At 36.2% G+C, this 17,748-nt stretch overlaps 1 protein-coding gene and 1 long non-coding RNA gene across 5 annotated transcripts in view; one reads left to right on the forward strand and one right to left on the reverse strand.

Moving 5' to 3' along the window:
* MATN2 (matrilin 2) overlaps positions 1–17,748 on the forward strand; it is a 68,946-nt gene that overhangs the window by 43,991 nt on the left and 7,207 nt on the right. For 2 of the 4 annotated variants that reach the window (XM_015618920.1, XM_033512354.1), the window contains exons 8-23: positions 2,133–2,255; positions 4,480–4,602; positions 5,482–5,604; positions 5,771–5,893; positions 6,267–6,389; positions 6,477–6,599; positions 6,812–6,934; positions 10,018–10,140; positions 10,235–10,357; positions 10,451–10,573; positions 10,740–10,862; positions 11,067–11,189; positions 11,329–11,451; positions 11,617–11,739; positions 13,716–14,129; positions 16,571–16,723. In XM_015618920.1, coding sequence (XP_015474406.1) covers positions 2,133–2,255; positions 4,480–4,602; positions 5,482–5,604; positions 5,771–5,893; positions 6,267–6,389; positions 6,477–6,599; positions 6,812–6,934; positions 10,018–10,140; positions 10,235–10,357; positions 10,451–10,573; positions 10,740–10,862; positions 11,067–11,189; positions 11,329–11,451; positions 11,617–11,739; positions 13,716–14,129; positions 16,571–16,723 — 2,289 coding nt within the window. Of the gene's footprint in view, positions 1–2,132; positions 2,256–4,479; positions 4,603–5,481; positions 5,605–5,770; positions 5,894–6,266; positions 6,390–6,476; positions 6,600–6,811; positions 6,935–10,017; positions 10,141–10,234; positions 10,358–10,450; positions 10,574–10,739; positions 10,863–11,066; positions 11,190–11,328; positions 11,452–11,616; positions 11,740–13,715; positions 14,130–15,149; positions 15,536–16,570; positions 16,724–17,748 lie in introns of those variants that run through there. The other 2 variants (XM_033512355.1, XM_033512353.1) reach the window with 2 other exon arrangements.
* LOC117243970 lies at positions 12,431–15,156 on the reverse strand. The gene is made up of 2 exons (XR_004496186.1): positions 14,365–15,156; positions 12,431–14,158 (listed from the first exon to the last, which is right to left on the reverse strand). It is a non-coding gene; the product is annotated as an uncharacterized LOC117243970 (long non-coding RNA).

Raw genomic sequence — 17,748 nt, forward strand, 5'->3', positions numbered from 1 at the left:
ACTGAGGAAATGTGTTCAGGCATTTCACTCTAAAGCGCTGTCTAACACGAAGGCAGTGCTTGCTACTGAACATCCTTTTCATTGCTGTGGGCTGTGTAACCTGCACACCTCATGCTGCTGTATACTGATATGTGGGTGTATGAAGAGACCCATCTCTTCTGTATGTTTACAGCTTCAGTGATCCCTTCAATAAAGTGTTCCTTTTTCAGAAGAATGTTGTGAAACGAAGGATTGGTGTTGCCCCAGAAAACTGGGTGCCCACTTGGCATTACCCAGTTTTAGAAGATAGTTTTATTGCAGAGAACCATTTTGCATATCACCTAAAATGCTGGCAGCATTTTTTCCCAATGGACTTACAACATACATTTCCAAAGGAATACTCAGTCACTGAAATTTTTAAAAAACTTGGTAGGACAGGGAATAATAATTTTTAAATAAAATGTGATAAAGCCATATTTAAAGTAACCTAGATGAGTTGCAACATTTTGACAATTATAGTTTTAAACTATCTCAAGTTGAATTTCTAAAAATTAATATATTGTAAGACATTCCATCTTTGTAAAAATTGTGAGCTTCCCCCAGTCCTTTCACTTGCTTGTATTTTTTTTTTTTTACACATGCAATAAAGCACATATGATTATAAAATTTACAGTTATAATGATTTCCAAAGCCTGGTAAATAGCACCTTTACTTGTGATTATCGCACTCTTTAAAAGAGTGTGTTACAAAATTCTGCATGAGAGCCCCAAATATTTAAACATTAAAAATTCATGTTGGTGTGGGTGTTTGTATTGAAAAGATGGAGCCAAACAGATGTAATTTTTCACAGAGAATATGGGTATTTTCTTTTTTTTTTTTTTTGTTTCCACATTTTTTGTGTGCTCTGAGAAGTTACACAAGCCTCTTCATGATGATGTGAACTCTTGGAAAAAGGAGAAGGTTCCAGCTGGAACTTGCTTTAGCTAGTAAAAACTGACACCTCAGCTTCATTTGTTCAAACCTACGTTGTCTCCCTGAGTATAATGGTAAATCTGGACCAATTACTGCAAACTCGTTGCTTAGTTAAATAAACCAATAAACAGAAATATTTAGAATAAGTGATTTAACGTTAAATACAGATTTTTTTTTAATGTAAACAAATTGCTGCAGACATGTCTGCTCACATCTGTAAATGATTTGCAAAGGAGACATGCGAGACTGTGTTTGTGTCTGAGGGAACTGCACTACTTTTGATCAAGATAAAATGATTTGGGCTATAGAACTAAAACTAGTCATTAACAAATCAGCAGTAAAACACAGTGAGGAAGTTCAAAGCTTTTTTCCTAAAAATGTCCTTTTCCTATACTCACAGAGTCAGCAAATTCCACAGTACATGTGCAAGTGCACGTATCTCACAGCTTTGCTGTCCATTGTGAGGAAATGTATTTTTTTAAACCTAGTTCACACCTCTCTCCCTTCCCCCACCTTTTGTCTTTCGCACAACTAGTTGCATACAAGACTTAAAAGACATATTCCATTTTATCTTACTTGGAATAGGCATAGGAAAATCAAAGAAATGGAACATGGTAAGACACTCTCACACTTGTCATTTCTATCTGTCCTCCACAAGGCTTTAACTACTTGAACCCTTTGGCAGGTAAAAGTTTTTAAATGGTGATTTCTCATCCTGTTGAAAAAAGAATTTGATCTTTCTGAAATAATCTGGAAGCCATAATTTCTATTAAAAAAAATTACTAATACTCATATTTGAGTGAGTAATGCAAAAATTTAATGGTGAATGGAAGTGAGAGTCCTGCTTTTTAAAGAAGGGAAGCATGATTCTATGGGTGAGACCAAACTGGGCTTAAGGATTTTCCCTTCTCTCCACTTTGTGTTAGTCCGATCACATTGTGATTTTTGGCAAAGGAAATCTGCACTTCACCAAGTTTGCTATATGCCAAGTGGGGTTGCTGTATTAATTTCACTTAGGTGTTAATTAACTCAGGTTACTCAAGTAGGTGGGGATAGTTGCCTAAGTAAAAAGCAGTACTGATCTTTTGCTTTACAAAGGCAACATGTACTAACTACAGTGTCATAATTTATGTATCTAAAACACCAATGTGATTTCTTCAATCATTTACACAAATCAATAGGAGTGGACCACTGTGCTGAAAGCAATCATGGCTGTGAGCAACTGTGCCTAAATACAGGTGACTCCTATGTCTGTCAGTGCTCTGAAGGATTTGTCATCAATGAGGACCTAAAAACCTGCACACGTGAGTCTTGCAAGAACATCCTTTATTTCAGCTCCCTTGGGAAAGGTTTCTGTCTTCATACAGGGAAAAGGACTGCCCTTCAAATTATTCGTACAGTCTGCATTTCAGTAATACTTTAGTAATTATTTGAAAGCAGAAACAGAAAAAGTATTTATGAAAGAATACATGTCAAGATAACTGTTAGTCCTCACATATTCAGAAAAGGTTTTGAAGACCTGTTCATCCCCAGGTGTTGAGGACAGTTTCTCAGTCACATGACACATGTGTCTGACAGGTCATCTGGACAGCAGTGTCCCCAGGGCAAAGTGCCCCACATTACCTGAGGCAGGAGGAGAACTGAGAGCTCCACACTGAGCTTTACATTTAGCATGGGAATCCTTGTAAGTGAGCAGTTGTCCTGGCAGCATTCCGCTCTTTATAAATCTAATGATCATTGAGGGTTGATACAACTTCACAAACAGTTGAATTGCCTCCTTCACTGGAAAAATAATGTATAGAAAGGGCCAGAAGAAGAGTATGAGTGCATTTTACCTGTTGACTTTCTATGGACCTCTTTGGTGAGAGTGTTCTGTCCACTTTTTCCAGCTTTTAGAGGTACATTATTTTTCAAGCTTGTATAATGTTGGAGCAGCTCCAGAGTTCAGCCTTTTTCTTGCTTTCAGGCACAAAGTTTTAAGAAAACTCAAACTGCAAGTCCTCAGTCACAAAAATTATCTAGAGAGAAGTGAGGCAAATCAGCAAAGGCAATTTGCCTTTGTATTTATCCTTGTTTCCATACTAACCTTCTTAGCCCCATCTGATACCTTGACAGACTTTGCTTCTGTCTGCCACTGCAGCACTCTAGAAAGGGACAGACAGTAACACAGAAGTATAATTAGTGTACATGTATGAACAGTAGAATCTACTAAAAACAATTTTTTTAGATATTTATCCATAGTACCACTGACAATCTGGAAACACCCAAATAATGGCATTTAATCAGCTTGCAAATGGAAAATCCCTTTTCCTTAGTAGTAACAAGAGATGATTTTTCATTCCTGAGTTATTTTCCTCCAGGCTGTACTTGGAAACCCATAGCAGCAGAGTTCAAGAAGCATTTGGACAACATTCTCAGGCAGATGGTGTGAGTTTCGGTGTTGTCCTGTGCAAGGCCAGTAGTAGGACTTTGATTGGTCCTAGTAAGTCCCTTCTAAATCAGGGTGTTCTGATTATGTGAAAATGGTGCTGAGTGCAGTGAAACTGAGCTTTTTTTTGAATAGCTCCTCTTCTCATAACCCTGTCCTCATATATATTTAGGAAAGATTTGTCCTATTCCTGAGCTCTAGATCAGATGTTGAAACCTCATGAACATTTTCAGGCTACCACAAAGAGAGTTTTGGAACTTTGCAACTTCCTGAATGATAAGTTGAACAGAAGGGATTAGCATTTAACATATACCAGTCCTAGTGAGGGCACATCTGGGACATTCTAGTATTATATACACTGGCTCAAGGATCCTAAGAAAGCTATGGGAGCACCTGAACTGTGACCAAATCTGTACTCTGACAACTCATTACAAAAAAATGTGTTGTAGCCAATAGACAGTAGCAAGTCCTGCTTGCAAAGTCTCAGGAGCCCTATGTCTTTATATGACAGAGGAGAAGCACTTGGGAAATTTGAGAAAAAGTGGACCATATTTGACAGTACTTGTCATTTGCAATTCTTTGTAAAATCTTGAATAGTCCAAGCCAAGTCCCACTGACATCTGAGAGGTTTTCTTCTTGCTGCCACAGGAACTGGGTCAGGTACATAAATGAGTTCTGGGGACTGCCACCTTCACTTCAGGCCATTTAGAGACTATTTAAAGAATGTTCACAAGGTAGCTTTTGTGTCTTTGCCTTTGTGTCTTTCTACAAGACGTAGAAAATCATTGCCAAAGTATTTTGTTTTGTTTTAATACACTTTAATCCAATTCAGACATGGACTCTGTTTAGCTATGTTAAGCACAGAAAAGTATGATTTCTCAACTCTGCTTAAAGAAAAAAATTAAAAATAGGACCTCTAGGACCTCACTAGGCTCTCTTACATTTTATTGAAACTTTATAACCAGATGAGAAACTGAATTATTGTTTAAGCAGTTCAAGGTATTTATATTTACTTGTTTATACAGAATGCAAATACTAAGATGAAAAATAACTGAGTCATTATTGGTTAATTTTTTTTATAATTTTGATTGCTCCTACAGGAGTTGACCATTGTGCTCTAAGTGATCATGGCTGTGAACATTTGTGTGTAAATGGTGACAGATCTTATACTTGCCAGTGTTTTGAAGGATACAGACTTCGTAACGATGGGAAAACATGTAAACGTAAGTTATTATTCAGCAACTTAGAGTCTAATATGACACACATAGAAGAAATCTGTAAGGTAAGATTGGATTGCCTAAATGTTGCAGTCAAATGCAATTTTATATGTTCAAGACTTTCAAGAGGCCAAATTTCCCCTTTGGTGTCGTATTTGCCAGCAGTATGCTGATATCTTGGATATGCTGAGGTATCTAAAATGGTACTGAATGCATACTTTTGGTCACCTGACTCACACCCTAAACATCTGTGCCATTTAAAAAGTAGCCCTGAAATTGGATAGCTGTGGATCCAAAACTATCCAGAGCTGGGACAACTTTGATTTTCTTCTAAAATTTCAAGACAAAAATATATGAAGTTTATAAAGTCTTACCCAGCATGAAGCTTGCAACATTATAAATGGAAGGTTCATTTTGTCCAGCATAGGATAAGGATGTTGGCAACAGAAATGTCATAATTGTGTTACAAATTTGACTACATTACACACTTATGAGTGGCAGATATCAAGAAAAAAGACTAATAGCAAATTTTTCTCAACTTATATAGCATAAATCACCATGATCAAAGAAGAATCATGGATAAGTCTTGGAAAAACTCACAGGTATTCAGTATTTTGTACTGCAGTCCCCATAATATTTAGTATTAACATCTGCTGTTAAAAGGTGTTTACAGAAAAAAAATTAAAGGCATCCATATATTACCATGGTGAATGAAAAGCTTCTTATTCTTAGCTGGTGTTTCACAACATCACCCTCTTTTGTTATTCTGTGCAAACAGAGACAAATTATGCCTGTCTCAAAGAGTTTGGATACACTAAAACCAAGTTGACTTTGGACATACTGCCCTTAAGTAACAGAATTTTTTATATATTAAATTATTCCCAGGTAAAAATATCTGCAAGTCAGTCAACCATGGCTGTGAGCATGTTTGTGTTAATGCTGACAGTTCCTACATCTGCAAGTGTCGTGAGGGATTCATACTGAGAGAAGATGGCAAGACCTGCAGAAGTGAGTGACTGGTATCTATTGAACACTTTTGCATGTACATCAGGCAAGGAAGGAAAGGGGTATTTTTCACTTCTTACTGGAAAAGAAGTAACAGACTTCCTTTTGATAGCTACATTTCTCTAACATGTTTTCATTCAAAACCTACATTTAAATCAATCATTCCCAGGACAGGACGTCTGCAAATCAGTCAGCCATGGCTGTGAGCATATTTGTGTTAATGAAGATGACTCCTATGTTTGCAAGTGTCATGAGGGTTTTCTGCTGAGAGAAGATGGGAAAACATGCAGAAGTAAGTACTCTGAGAATTACTCATAGAATTTTATTTACAGTATGTAGATCTGAGAAGCATTCAAACAAACACAATTTAGTGTCACAATAAAGTAGTCATCTTCATATGTTTGATATAGGAATATATTTAGACCTTTCAATGCTTGTAAGAGACTCTGTGGGCAAAAATAGTGTATTTTAATAGATCAACTGACAGACTGGAAACAGGAAATACTCAAAAATGTTCAGGTACCAAGAGGTAAAAGTATTTGCTGCCTAAAATTTAACCTATTGATTCCAGTGGTATCAGTAGACCTAATGAAAACTGTTACTTCTCCCTGCATGATACATGTGCTGTAGATGTGTTTTAACCAAATATCATCAACTGTTCTCAGATAAAGATGTTTGCAGTTCAGTTCACCATGGCTGTGAACATGTTTGTGTTAATGTTGATGAGTCCTACATCTGCCAGTGTTATGAGGGATTTGCACTAAGGGAAGATGGAAGAACATGTAGAAGTAAGTATACTTCTCTTTAGCAGATTTTCTTTATAATCTTCACATTTGTAGATATATTTTAAATATGGCAATTTTATTTTTTAACAGATAAAGATGTTTGCAATTCTGTTGACCATGGCTGTGAGCATATTTGTGTGAATACTGACAGTTCATACCTTTGCCAGTGCTATGAGGGCTTTGTATTGAGGGACGATAAGAAAACGTGTAGAAGTAAGTTATTTTAATGTTACTATATATTTAATATTCAGACATCTACAGAAGAAACATATCATTTAGACGCAGTTCTTCTTACAGGAGATTTTTCCTTGCAAAAAGGAGAATAAATTCTTTATTTATTATGAGATTACTACTGTTAGTCTTTAAAGTTTTGGAAATGTTCTTTTTCATCAAACTTTAGTAAATAAAATCTAAATTATTCCTAGATAAAGACATCTGCAAATCAGTCAGTCATGGCTGTGAACATCTTTGTGTTAATAATGATGATTCATACACTTGCCAATGCCATGATGGATTTGTACTAAGGCAAGATGGGAAAACATGCCGAAGTAAGTAGTTAACTAATACAAGAAGAAATGTAATTTTTGTCTTGTTAGAATATTATTCACTGGTTCATAATAGCCAGAATCCAATATTTTTCTCTATAGATGATAAGACTTGTATGAATTAAAGACTGTTTGAACTAAAGCTACATTTCAGAAAAATCATACAATTTTAAGGTTTGAATGTAGATTTTAAAATGTTAACTTCATTTCCATATTAAGTATATTGAGTTTTAATCTTGAGCATAGGATGTTGCTGCATTTCACTGTAATGGGTTAAAGTTCTAATTACCACTGTGTTCTTCTATCTATATTCATGCAGATCAAGACATAACTTGTTCTGTAACCTCTTAGCATGTACTTATGTAAATTATAAGTAAATGAAACTCCTTTGGGCTTTTTATGTTTTCTAATCTTTTTATAACTTTCTTCTTGCTCCCTATAACTTCTTCTGTTTATCAACATCCTTGTGGATGCACCACAGTGAAAGAAAGTCTTCTAAAAGGAGACAAAGCAGGCTCCAGGGCAGAGGAACAATAAGCCATCTAATTCTTATTTCAATCTACTTACCTTTTTTTTATAATTTATTTTTTGTTTAATCTTTTTTTTCTTTTTGACAAAAAATAGTTTTAGTCTCTGACCAAAACATTCTGCTAGTACTTGTGTTCAATTAGTTATCTACCATGATCAAAAGTTATTTAAGATTCTCAGTATTACATGTCCTGTAAGTACAGCCTTCAGTCTTTGTTTCTAAATGTATATCCGTAATTCTGCCTATTTTAAGATACATATGATTTGCTGTTATCCAAAAAGATTAATGTTAGCTTATATCAGGAGCTGCTTTATATTTATTTGCTATTCTCACAGAAGTAGAGTAAGCTACAAATTTTTTACAGATTATTTTATTTGTTTAAAATAAAATATTCAGTAATTGTGTAAAACATTATTTGTGTTTTAGTCTGGGCTGTCCATAAAAATATTAAGTAGTAGAGAAGCAAGGCAAATTCTTAGAAAGACAGCTATTTGATAGTTGTTCATCTACAATTAGTTCTGAAGCCCTTTCTAGGCAGTGTTAATTGTTGATTCTGTAGTCTGTTTCCTTAATCAAAATAATACCAAGACTGCTGCCTTTTTGAATCCTGCATTGTGTGAACAGCACAAGCTTTCAGAACCAGCTTCATCATCACTTAAGAAAGACATTTATTTAGTTTTTCCATAATTTATTTTTCCATAACACCAAGTTGATTGATATTAGTCCTTTATTTGATTTTACTCTGACTCAAGTTCCACATTATCTGTTGAATTATTTTAATTCAGATCAATGTCAAGCTGACAGGCTTACAGGTGAACTACTCATCTTTTTAAACACTGGAACCATAGTACGTTTTTTAGCATGTGTGCATACACTGGGAACAGAGACAGCTCAGTGTTTTGGGGCTTCCTCAGAGTTCTAGGAGTTACTGAAAATTAACACTAAGCATCCAAGGTACTCTTCAGAAACCTCTTTTGCAGCTCTCTGCTGCAAATTATCTGGAGTTACTGATTCAAAAATATATGTGTGTGTGTGTTCAGTAGATGCTGTGTGATCTACTTCACACATGTGAAACTCTTCACTCCAACAAGGTCATCACTAATCTATTTCATCTGAATACACTAAAACGGTCTCTATTTCTGCATTAAGATTACCAGTTCTACCTTTCTGTCAATCAGTTAATAATACATTGGTAGAATGCTTTTTGTTCCTAACAGCATTTAAATAATGTACTCATACTACCCTTTGTTTGGTTGGCTGTGTACCCCCTTGTCCTTTATCTTCTTATTTCAAATGTTTTCAAATTCCTAATTTTTTCACATTGAGTAAGTATGGTGAATGTTTTTTTCAGTCTTTTTCAAATCTTATATCTGTTTTCAACTTCAATTTCTAGATTTTTTAACTACCCTGGCATTCTTTTTAGATAGAGACTACATTTTTGGGGCATGTCTAGTAAAGTAAATAAATAGTGTAATTATTGATGGTTTTTACTACTATTATTATTTCCCCCCTGTATCCCAAAGTAGTCTGGCTCATATTTGCTTTCAGCTTCGTAAAATTCATCCATCTGAAGTAATAGCCATGTCTGCTGCTGGTTTGTATTTTATTCTGTTTAACATTTAAGCAAATGTTTCTGAGTTGTGCACATCTGTGTATAATGATACTAATTTTTACTTACGTTTTAATTTCTCCCTTATCCACTATGACAGGATCTAGATTCAATTGCCATGTCTTAAGTATAACTATTTTTCAGTTAGAATTTTGTCTTATGTAGTAGTTTCTGGAATTTTTGTTTTGGTAGCAGGAGACCCTGATGAAATTCGGCTCAGGTTGAAGTTCTTAAATTATAAACCTCAAGAGTCAAGTTGAACTTGGCTCTCAGGAGGCCACTTCTAGTGTAAAGGTAGTTCTCCATTAGAAACTGATACTTTCTTTTGTGTTGCATGAAGAAGAAAAAGGGAATGCTGATAGATGGCTCCACTTTCTTCTGCACTTTCTTCCCATCTATCCTTTTTGAAGAGGTTTTAACCAACTGGTTTAACATTGCAGTTATACAAGTCCTCGCATCAATTTTCAGCAATCCAGTTAGATTTTGTTTATCGTCTTAAATAAGTAGTTCCTATTTTTCAGGTTTTGTTTATGCAGACTTTTGGCACTGATATAAGAATGTTAAGAATTATGGTTTTAAATCATGTCCTGTGGTGTTTTTCGTAGCTTTGTTTTTACCAGTGTAAATTTGTGCTAAAGGACTATACTAAATTATTCCCTTCTTTCACTCTTAGTGCTTTTAATGTATAATCATCCTCCTCCTCCTTAATCTAGTCAGATTAATCCTAAAATGTTTTATTTTCAGTTGGAGGTCATCCAAAGAATGAAGTTCTGTCAGATGATAAAGACTAGATAATCTAAGATAAGTTGCCCATCATTTAACTAGTGAGAGATTTACTTTCAGTTTGCAAGCTTCCATCTTTTTTGCTCATGGGATTAACCCCCCAGTCTTTGTATTTATAAAAATTTTAACTAACAAGCCACATAAACATTATCTAACTATTCCCAGGCAAGGATATTTGCAAATCAGTCAACCATGGCTGTGAACATGTGTGTGCTAGTGCTGGTGATTCATTTGTTTGTAAGTGCCAGGAGGGATTCCTGCTAAGAGAAGATGGAAAAACTTGCAGAAGTAAGTAGTCTGATATTTATCAACATACTTTTTATCTGCAGCTTGTGCTTGTGTAGAAATGTGCTAACCAGCAAAAGCTGTTACCTGTTTTCAGATGCAGATCTTTGCAAATCAGTCAACCATGGCTGTGAACATGTTTGTGTTAATTCTGGTGATTCATATACCTGCAAATGCCATGATGGGTTCCAGCTGAGAGAAGATGGGAAAACCTGCAGAAGTAAGCAGCACAAGAGCTGTATTGGATGAATTACACATACAATAATGAAGGCCTCTGCTGATGTGTGCTGACTACCAACTCTCCTGTTTGCAGACCAGGACGTTTGCAACTCAGTTGACCATGGCTGTGAACAAGTTTGTGTGAATACTGAAGATTCCTACATCTGCCAGTGTCATGAAAAATTCATACTGAAGGAAGATGGAAAGACATGTAGATGTGAGTAGCCTGAGCTGTAAAAGTGTTTTCATTTGAGGCTTTCAAGTGTTGTGGGTGTGAGTGCACATGTGTATGTTTGTGATTTCCAACTATTTGGGCTGGTTAAAAAAAGATATCATCTCTCCCTCACAAGCCTCACCTCACAAACCCCATCCACTTTTCTCAGATAAAGATGTTTGCAACTCAGTTGACCATGGCTGTGAACATATTTGTGTTAATACTGATGATTCCTATGTCTGCAAGTGTCATGAAGACTTCATGCTGAGTGAAGATGGAAAATCTTGCAGGAGTAAGTTATTTAATCTTCATTTTGTACTTCCTGATCTGTTAATGAAACACACTCTGCAACAGTAGTGTGTTACTTGTGTCTTTATTATAGAATCAGCTTCATGTAAGTGAGGTCCTTCATGGAAAATTATAGCCAAATCTTTTATATTTTGTGAAATTTATTTACTTAACTAACTGTGCTAAATACAATTTTCATTATTCCAAGGTAAAAATGTCTGCAAAACAGTCACCCATGGTTGTGAACATCTCTGTGTTCCAACTGGCAATTCATACGTGTGTCAGTGTCATAAGGGATTTATATTGAGGCGAGACAGGAAAACATGCAGGAGTGAGTAGCTGAAACTTTTATGGGGAATATGTTTTTCAGTCTTAAAGAAACAACAGATTTAATTTCTCTCAAAGCTTGTTCATGGCAGTTTTGTATTTGAAAAGTGGTCTAATAAGGGGATTCTCTTAACAATTCTCAGATAAAGACCTGTGTAAATCCATTGACCATGGCTGTGAACATGTGTGCATTAATAGTAACAACTCATACAGCTGTCAGTGCCATGAGGGCTTTGTCCTGCGACAAGATGGGAAAACATGTCGAAGTAAGTAATTCATTATGTCTGTCAGCCTCTCTTTTCTGGCATTGCTACATAAATGAGCAAAAATGTTCTACTCCTTTGTCATATGTTCTTCAGATATCATGTTTGGAATCTTTGGATTTATAAAATGTTACATTGAATACAGATAAATACTTCAATTTTTCCTAGGTAAAGATGTCTGTAAATCAGTTGATCATGGTTGTGAATATGCTTGTGTTAATAATGATGATTCCTATATCTGCAAATGCCAGGAGGGATATGTACTAAAAGATGATCAGAAAACATGCAGAAGTAAGTATATTTTATTTAGAAAGCATTTGTTTCTTTTATTTCTAAAATTAATTGATCTCACTTCAAAAAAATTATAGAATCATAGAATAGTCTGGGTTGGAAGGAACCTTATTAAAGATCACTTAGTTCCATCGCCCTGCTGATGGCAAGAACACCTTCTACTAGACCAGGTGTCTCCAATCCAGCTTGGCTTTGAACACTGCCACAACCTCTCATTTCAAACATACAATATTTGAAAGCCCAGGGCATAACGTGTGTGGCAGAAAATGTCTCAAACAACTAACCTGATGCTCTCCTAAGCAAAAATCTATATTGGAAGAGTTGTTTTAGTATAGCATTGAGTACAACAATAATTCTTTTGAAACATCAGGAGAAAGCCAAAGGGGAATATTACTATCAAGGAATGTGCATTTTAATCGGATTCATATACTGGGGGTCTTTTATCTTTATGTACTATATTTTAAAATACCATTAATTCTATTTGCTTATCTTCCAACATGACATGCTTTTATCTCATTGTCTCTTAATACTTGGAGGAGAAATTCTATTGGAACTCAGTAAAAATATTTATTCTGCCAAAAACAGATGCCTTAGTTGAGGAGACTGTGATTACCAAAAGAACAGTAACAAGTTCTGGCTGTTCTCAATCCTAATTGACACCATGCACCATGAACTGCTGCCCTTTCTTGACTTATGCAGTAGTATTGAGTGGTTCTGATATATATATATATATATATATATATATATTCATTACATTTTCATCACCTTAGTATATGAGGTGTCTTTTTCTCAGTTGACTGCAAAAAAGAATTCTTGAGCAGTTTTAAAATAAAATATTTTCAAAGAAGGAAAGTCCAGGCTTTAAAGCTGAAAACCCCTTATTTGTACATTGACTTGGTAACAAGCATCTCTAGTAATTTCTGCAGAGTAATTTCTGCTGCACGATTCTCTTTTGTGTACTGCTACAGAATTCTCCCTGTACAAAGATCAGAGATGAGTGGAGGTCAAAGTTTATTTGGTCCAGACTGTGTAAGAAGCTCTTAACATTCCTTAGTATGGCGTATGTGCCCTGGAAGCTACATTGACCCAATAGGAGCTGAGCACATCTGCAGCTATCCTTTGCACAAAGCACACTAATCTCTGCCTGCTGAAGGCAATTCCTTCCCAGAATAAAATAAAAAACCAAACATACCAAAACAACCCACCTGACAGAAACAGTCTGCAACTTGGAAGACATTCTGCAGTCTCTAAAGTCCCTCACCTCATTATTGATGCCCAGTGCCTACAAACTACTTTGATTTTTGTATATGCATTTGCCAAAAAGTATGGGAAATACAAATTTTACAAATTTGCCTGTCTCTTGACAAACTCCCAGCTCTAATGGGTAAACCAGAGAAGATTAATTGCAGCGATACATAAGTCTTCTAGTTACAAAATTGGTAGACACTTAAAAGCAAAAAAGCCCTTATCTAGCCAATTCTGATTCTCTCAATAATTAAATAGTTTTAAAACTATTCTATAACTCCTGCAACACAAGTGCAGCTTCAATGATTCTCTTCCATGTCTCTCAGTGCTGACAAATTTGACAAATGCAAAGTTAGCATTCTTCTGTGGAAGAAAATGATGGCAACTCTGTCTATGTTCTAGATATGTTCTTGAATTCTCTCCACTTAAGAGTAATTCTTAACATTTGCTGATTGTTTCTGCATTTTTTAAGAGTTCTAATATTCTGCAAAGCAGATTATGGCTCAGTAAATATTCACCGTAGTTATAATTTTGTTAAATTCTCAGCCATAGGCCCACTCTTAGCTTTTGAGACAGACTGTACACAACATCTCCAAACACAATGGCACGGTAGGACAAGCCAGGAACAGGGTACTTCAGATGATCCCTGAGTTTTTGCCAGGATATCTGGCTCTGTTCCCAGCCTTGTGGAGTTTTTTCTTGATCTGTACGCTCTGCTCCTCATTTCACAGGATGCACTGAAGGCCCAATTGACCTGGTGTTTGTGATTGATGGATCAAAAAGTCTTGGAGAGGATAATTTTGAAATTGTAAAACAGTTTGTCTCAGGAATCTTGGATACACTTGAGATTTCACCCAAAGCTGCTCGAGTTGGTTTGCTTCAGTATTCCACTGAGGTTCGTACAGAGTTTACATTAAGGCAGTTCAGCTCAGCCAAAGACATGAAGAAAGCTGTGTCACAAATGAAATACATGGGCCGAGGTTCCATGACAGGACTGGCACTGAGGCAAATGTCTGAGAGAAGCTTCACAGAGACAGAAGGAGCAAGACCATCTTCAGCAAATGTCCCTCGAATCGCCATTGTGTTTACAGATGGACGGGCCCAGGATGAAGTGTCTGAGTGGGCTACCAGGGCAAAGCAACGTGGTAAGTGGAGATGTTTTTGATGTCTCATTCTAAAAGGCAAATATTGTTAAAGATGTAGTAACAGTCTGGGTGTGCTCATCGAGAGTGTTTGCCAAAACAGCCTGGCCAGCACAGTGACCACTGTTCCGCACATCAGATCTTTGTGTTCACAAGAGCCTCTGCTGCCAGGCATGTGCATCATCCCCAGAGCAGGACCCATGGGGTGTATCTCACCACAGGTAGTGGTGTCACCCACCTGGCATGTCCCGAGTGCCTTGAACTTATCTCTAAGGGTGGACATTCGATACAGAGATCTGGGAACACTGGGAACTTCATCAAAAATTCTAGGAAAACAATAAAAGAAACCCCAAGCTGTCTCTTCAAAATACAGTGACCTATTCTTGTGAGAAATACTATGGTAATAATTTGCTATATTTTTGTTTACAGGGTATATTCTTTATTTTTATCCAGTTTTATAGTGCTAAACATGTTCAGGAAGGAAGATGACTCTTTTTCAGAGAATATAGCTATAGTACTCTCTGTCTTACTATTACTACATGCCTATATGCTGAAATGTGACAAAAAAATGGTGATTTTTAACTTCTAATATGTTTGGGCAGACATCCATCCTTTAGGACACCTGTACCACAAATCAGAAGCATTTAATCTGCTTAGCAGAGTCAACTAAAAAGAATTCAAAACTTCTCTAGAAACAAAACAATCCCTCTTTTCTTTGCAAAAATTTTTATTTTATGAGAAACTGGTTTAAAAACCATGGCTAATGGGCCACAACACGAGGAAAATAGCCACATTTTAAAAGATTTTGCACATCTATTTTTCTGTGCTTGTTTTATTGATTTGACATATTAATCAGAATTTGATACAGGATTAGTAGAGTATTGATCAGGATCAATATCTCTCTGTAAGGAGAGAAGGGGAGAACATCCAAGGATCTGAGAAGGGCATGTGCTAACAAGAGTTCCATTACAATGAAAGATGAAGTGGTTTTAAAATATTTTTTAAAACCCCAAATATTTACAGGCTTACTAGTGACATGAAACTACATGAAGGATTTACAGAAGAAGGAAGGAAGTACAAACCAGCGTTCTTTCTTGCTAAATGAAACCTCAGCTCTGGACTCCTTACACTGATTCTGCAATGCTACAAAGCCAAACCCCTCCCTTGTGTAGCAGCATAACCAAGAGTAATGCTCAATATGAAATGGCCCTTGACTACTTTATCACTGATATCCCCAAGTCTTTAAACAGCAATAACTTCAGCATGACTGGTGCATTCATTAAATTGAATCAGCTTCACACTTTCCTTTCCTGCATTAAGAAAAGTAAGGAGATACTTATATTAATTAAAAACTTGGAAAATGCACATTTTGTGGTATCATCAGGTCCATGATTCTTCAGCAAAAAGGTTAAAAGTTGCAGTTCAGTGAGTGTGCAGCAGTTATCACCTCATGTTAAATAAAGATATCAAGCCTCCTCATCCCAGGTTCGATCTGAAGCCAACCAGAAAGGCAGCTTCTGCTCTTGAGTCATAGAAGAGCTGTGCAGCTTATAGCTGTACTATGAATCACAAATTTAGTACTCGCTGTGGACACTTTCCAAGCCAGACTGGTATAAAGAGAAATGTTGTATCAGATCGTATGCTTACAAGCATAAAAACATAACTGCTGAAAAAGAGATTATTGAAGATCTTTATGTTTTGTATTTATTGCTTGTTTAAAATCTATCTGGTGAGAGAGCTGTGAACCACTTTCTCCTTCCCTGCTTCAAGAGTTAAGAAAACTACACATCCTCACTTACCTTCTCCCAAGCAACTCACTGCAGAAATGCTTGTCCTGAATATCCCTGTTGTAAGGCTTTTTCTTTTCTAGCCCCATCAATTCATTGTTTTCCCATTCTTACCCTCCTAAGTGGGCCTTCCAGCCTGTTAGTGCCCCTTGGAGAGCAATAATCACATCTCAATGTGCTCTGAGGATTTCAATGAAACACCGAAGTATTTTTCTGAAAAATTACTTCCATCTTTCAGGATTCTGCCCCATTTACTAATATGTAACAGGTTTTTCCATCAGCCCAGTAATCAGTTGCATTGCATACACCCTACAGACACACACAAACCAGGGACTTGTAGTGCAATTGTGAGGCCTGAATTGTGCAAGTCTCTTGGATTGTTTGTAATACTTTTTCTGGGACCATTTGCTATCAGTAGTGGCTAGGCAAGTGTCATCTCTTTAACAAAACCTGTAGGTCAAATTACAGCAAACAAGAGAGTTTATGCAAATCTCCAGTAATTAAAGCATATTAAGCCTCTTCACTGATTTTGAAGTTACATAGAATATACATTTATTGGGCCCTCCCTTTCTCTCATATTTTCTTTTCATGGTCGAACAAGTGCTTAGAATTAGAACTGCTGAAATAATAAGTATGTGCAATTTCTTTTGAAACCAGGTATAATCATCTATGCCATTGGAATAGGAAAAGCAATTGAGGAAGAACTGCTGGAAATTGCTTCTGAGCCATCATATAAACATCTCTTCTATGCTGAGGATTTCACAGCTCTGGAGGACATAAGTGAAGAGCTAAGAGCCCAAATCTGTGAAGGTAACAAAATTCCATTTTCCTTGAGATAGAAATGAATGTGCTGCTTTTTGGCTTTTTCTGCCCTTTAATACATGAAGAATATATACTGTTAATCCATCACTGGGTAAATGTAATCATCTTCCCTTTATTTTCATGAAGGCTGCATAAGATGTACAATTCTATGCCTAGAAGAATGAATTGCTTCTTCTCTTTTCTATTTCTACAGTCAGGTCAGCCATGCAATGCACCCCACCCCCCCCCCCCCCAAAAAAAAACCCCAAACATGATCTATTTAATTGGGAATGTGGGAAAATAAACAGGGATTTGTTATTCCTTAATTAGAATTAAAAAAATCCTAAGACCAGCAGCAAAAACCCAAACCACAGCAAAATAAATCGTCAAGAGCTGTTGTGTGTATTTATAGAAAACTAAAAACATTTCATTGAACATTAAAAACATTTCACTGAACATGCACAGCTACAAAGAGTGGATTTCATTTATTAATAAGCTCTGAGTCTTGTTACACAAATGTGGAAGGTTTGTTTCAGAAAGCACACTTCTTCATTCTGGAACAGCTTGTATATAAACATTCCCAGATGAAGTTTTGCAGGGAGAAGGGGGAATCTGAGCTGAGATGAAAGCTATAGAGCCAGAGAGAGGACAGCATCTCTCCCACTCACACATTCCCAAGATTCAGTATTTTTTTGTACATTCAAACTGGTATCAGAAGCAAAATTCAGAAACAACACGTGGAATGATGTTAGTCATAGGACTAGAATTGTGCAAAATTAATTATTTAATTTTCACTAGCTTTTATCTGGTTTGGTTTTTTTCTTGGAATTAAAGGCAAGGAGCCTTTTTTTTTTTTTGCTTTAACAAAACATTATTGTATAAAATTAGCTGCAGGATATTTCTTTATACAGATTTCAAGGAAGAATCTGTAAAAAAGACTTTGAGGATGTTTCTTAGCTTGCATACTCTTTGTCCTTCAGTCCTAAGAAGTCCTAGTTTCATCTTTCTGAAATACTAAATACTATGATAATATA

The sequence above is a fragment of the Parus major genome, chromosome 2 (assembly GCF_001522545.3).
Source record: "Parus major isolate Abel chromosome 2, Parus_major1.1, whole genome shotgun sequence".
Lineage (NCBI taxonomy): Eukaryota > Metazoa > Chordata > Aves > Passeriformes > Paridae > Parus > Parus major.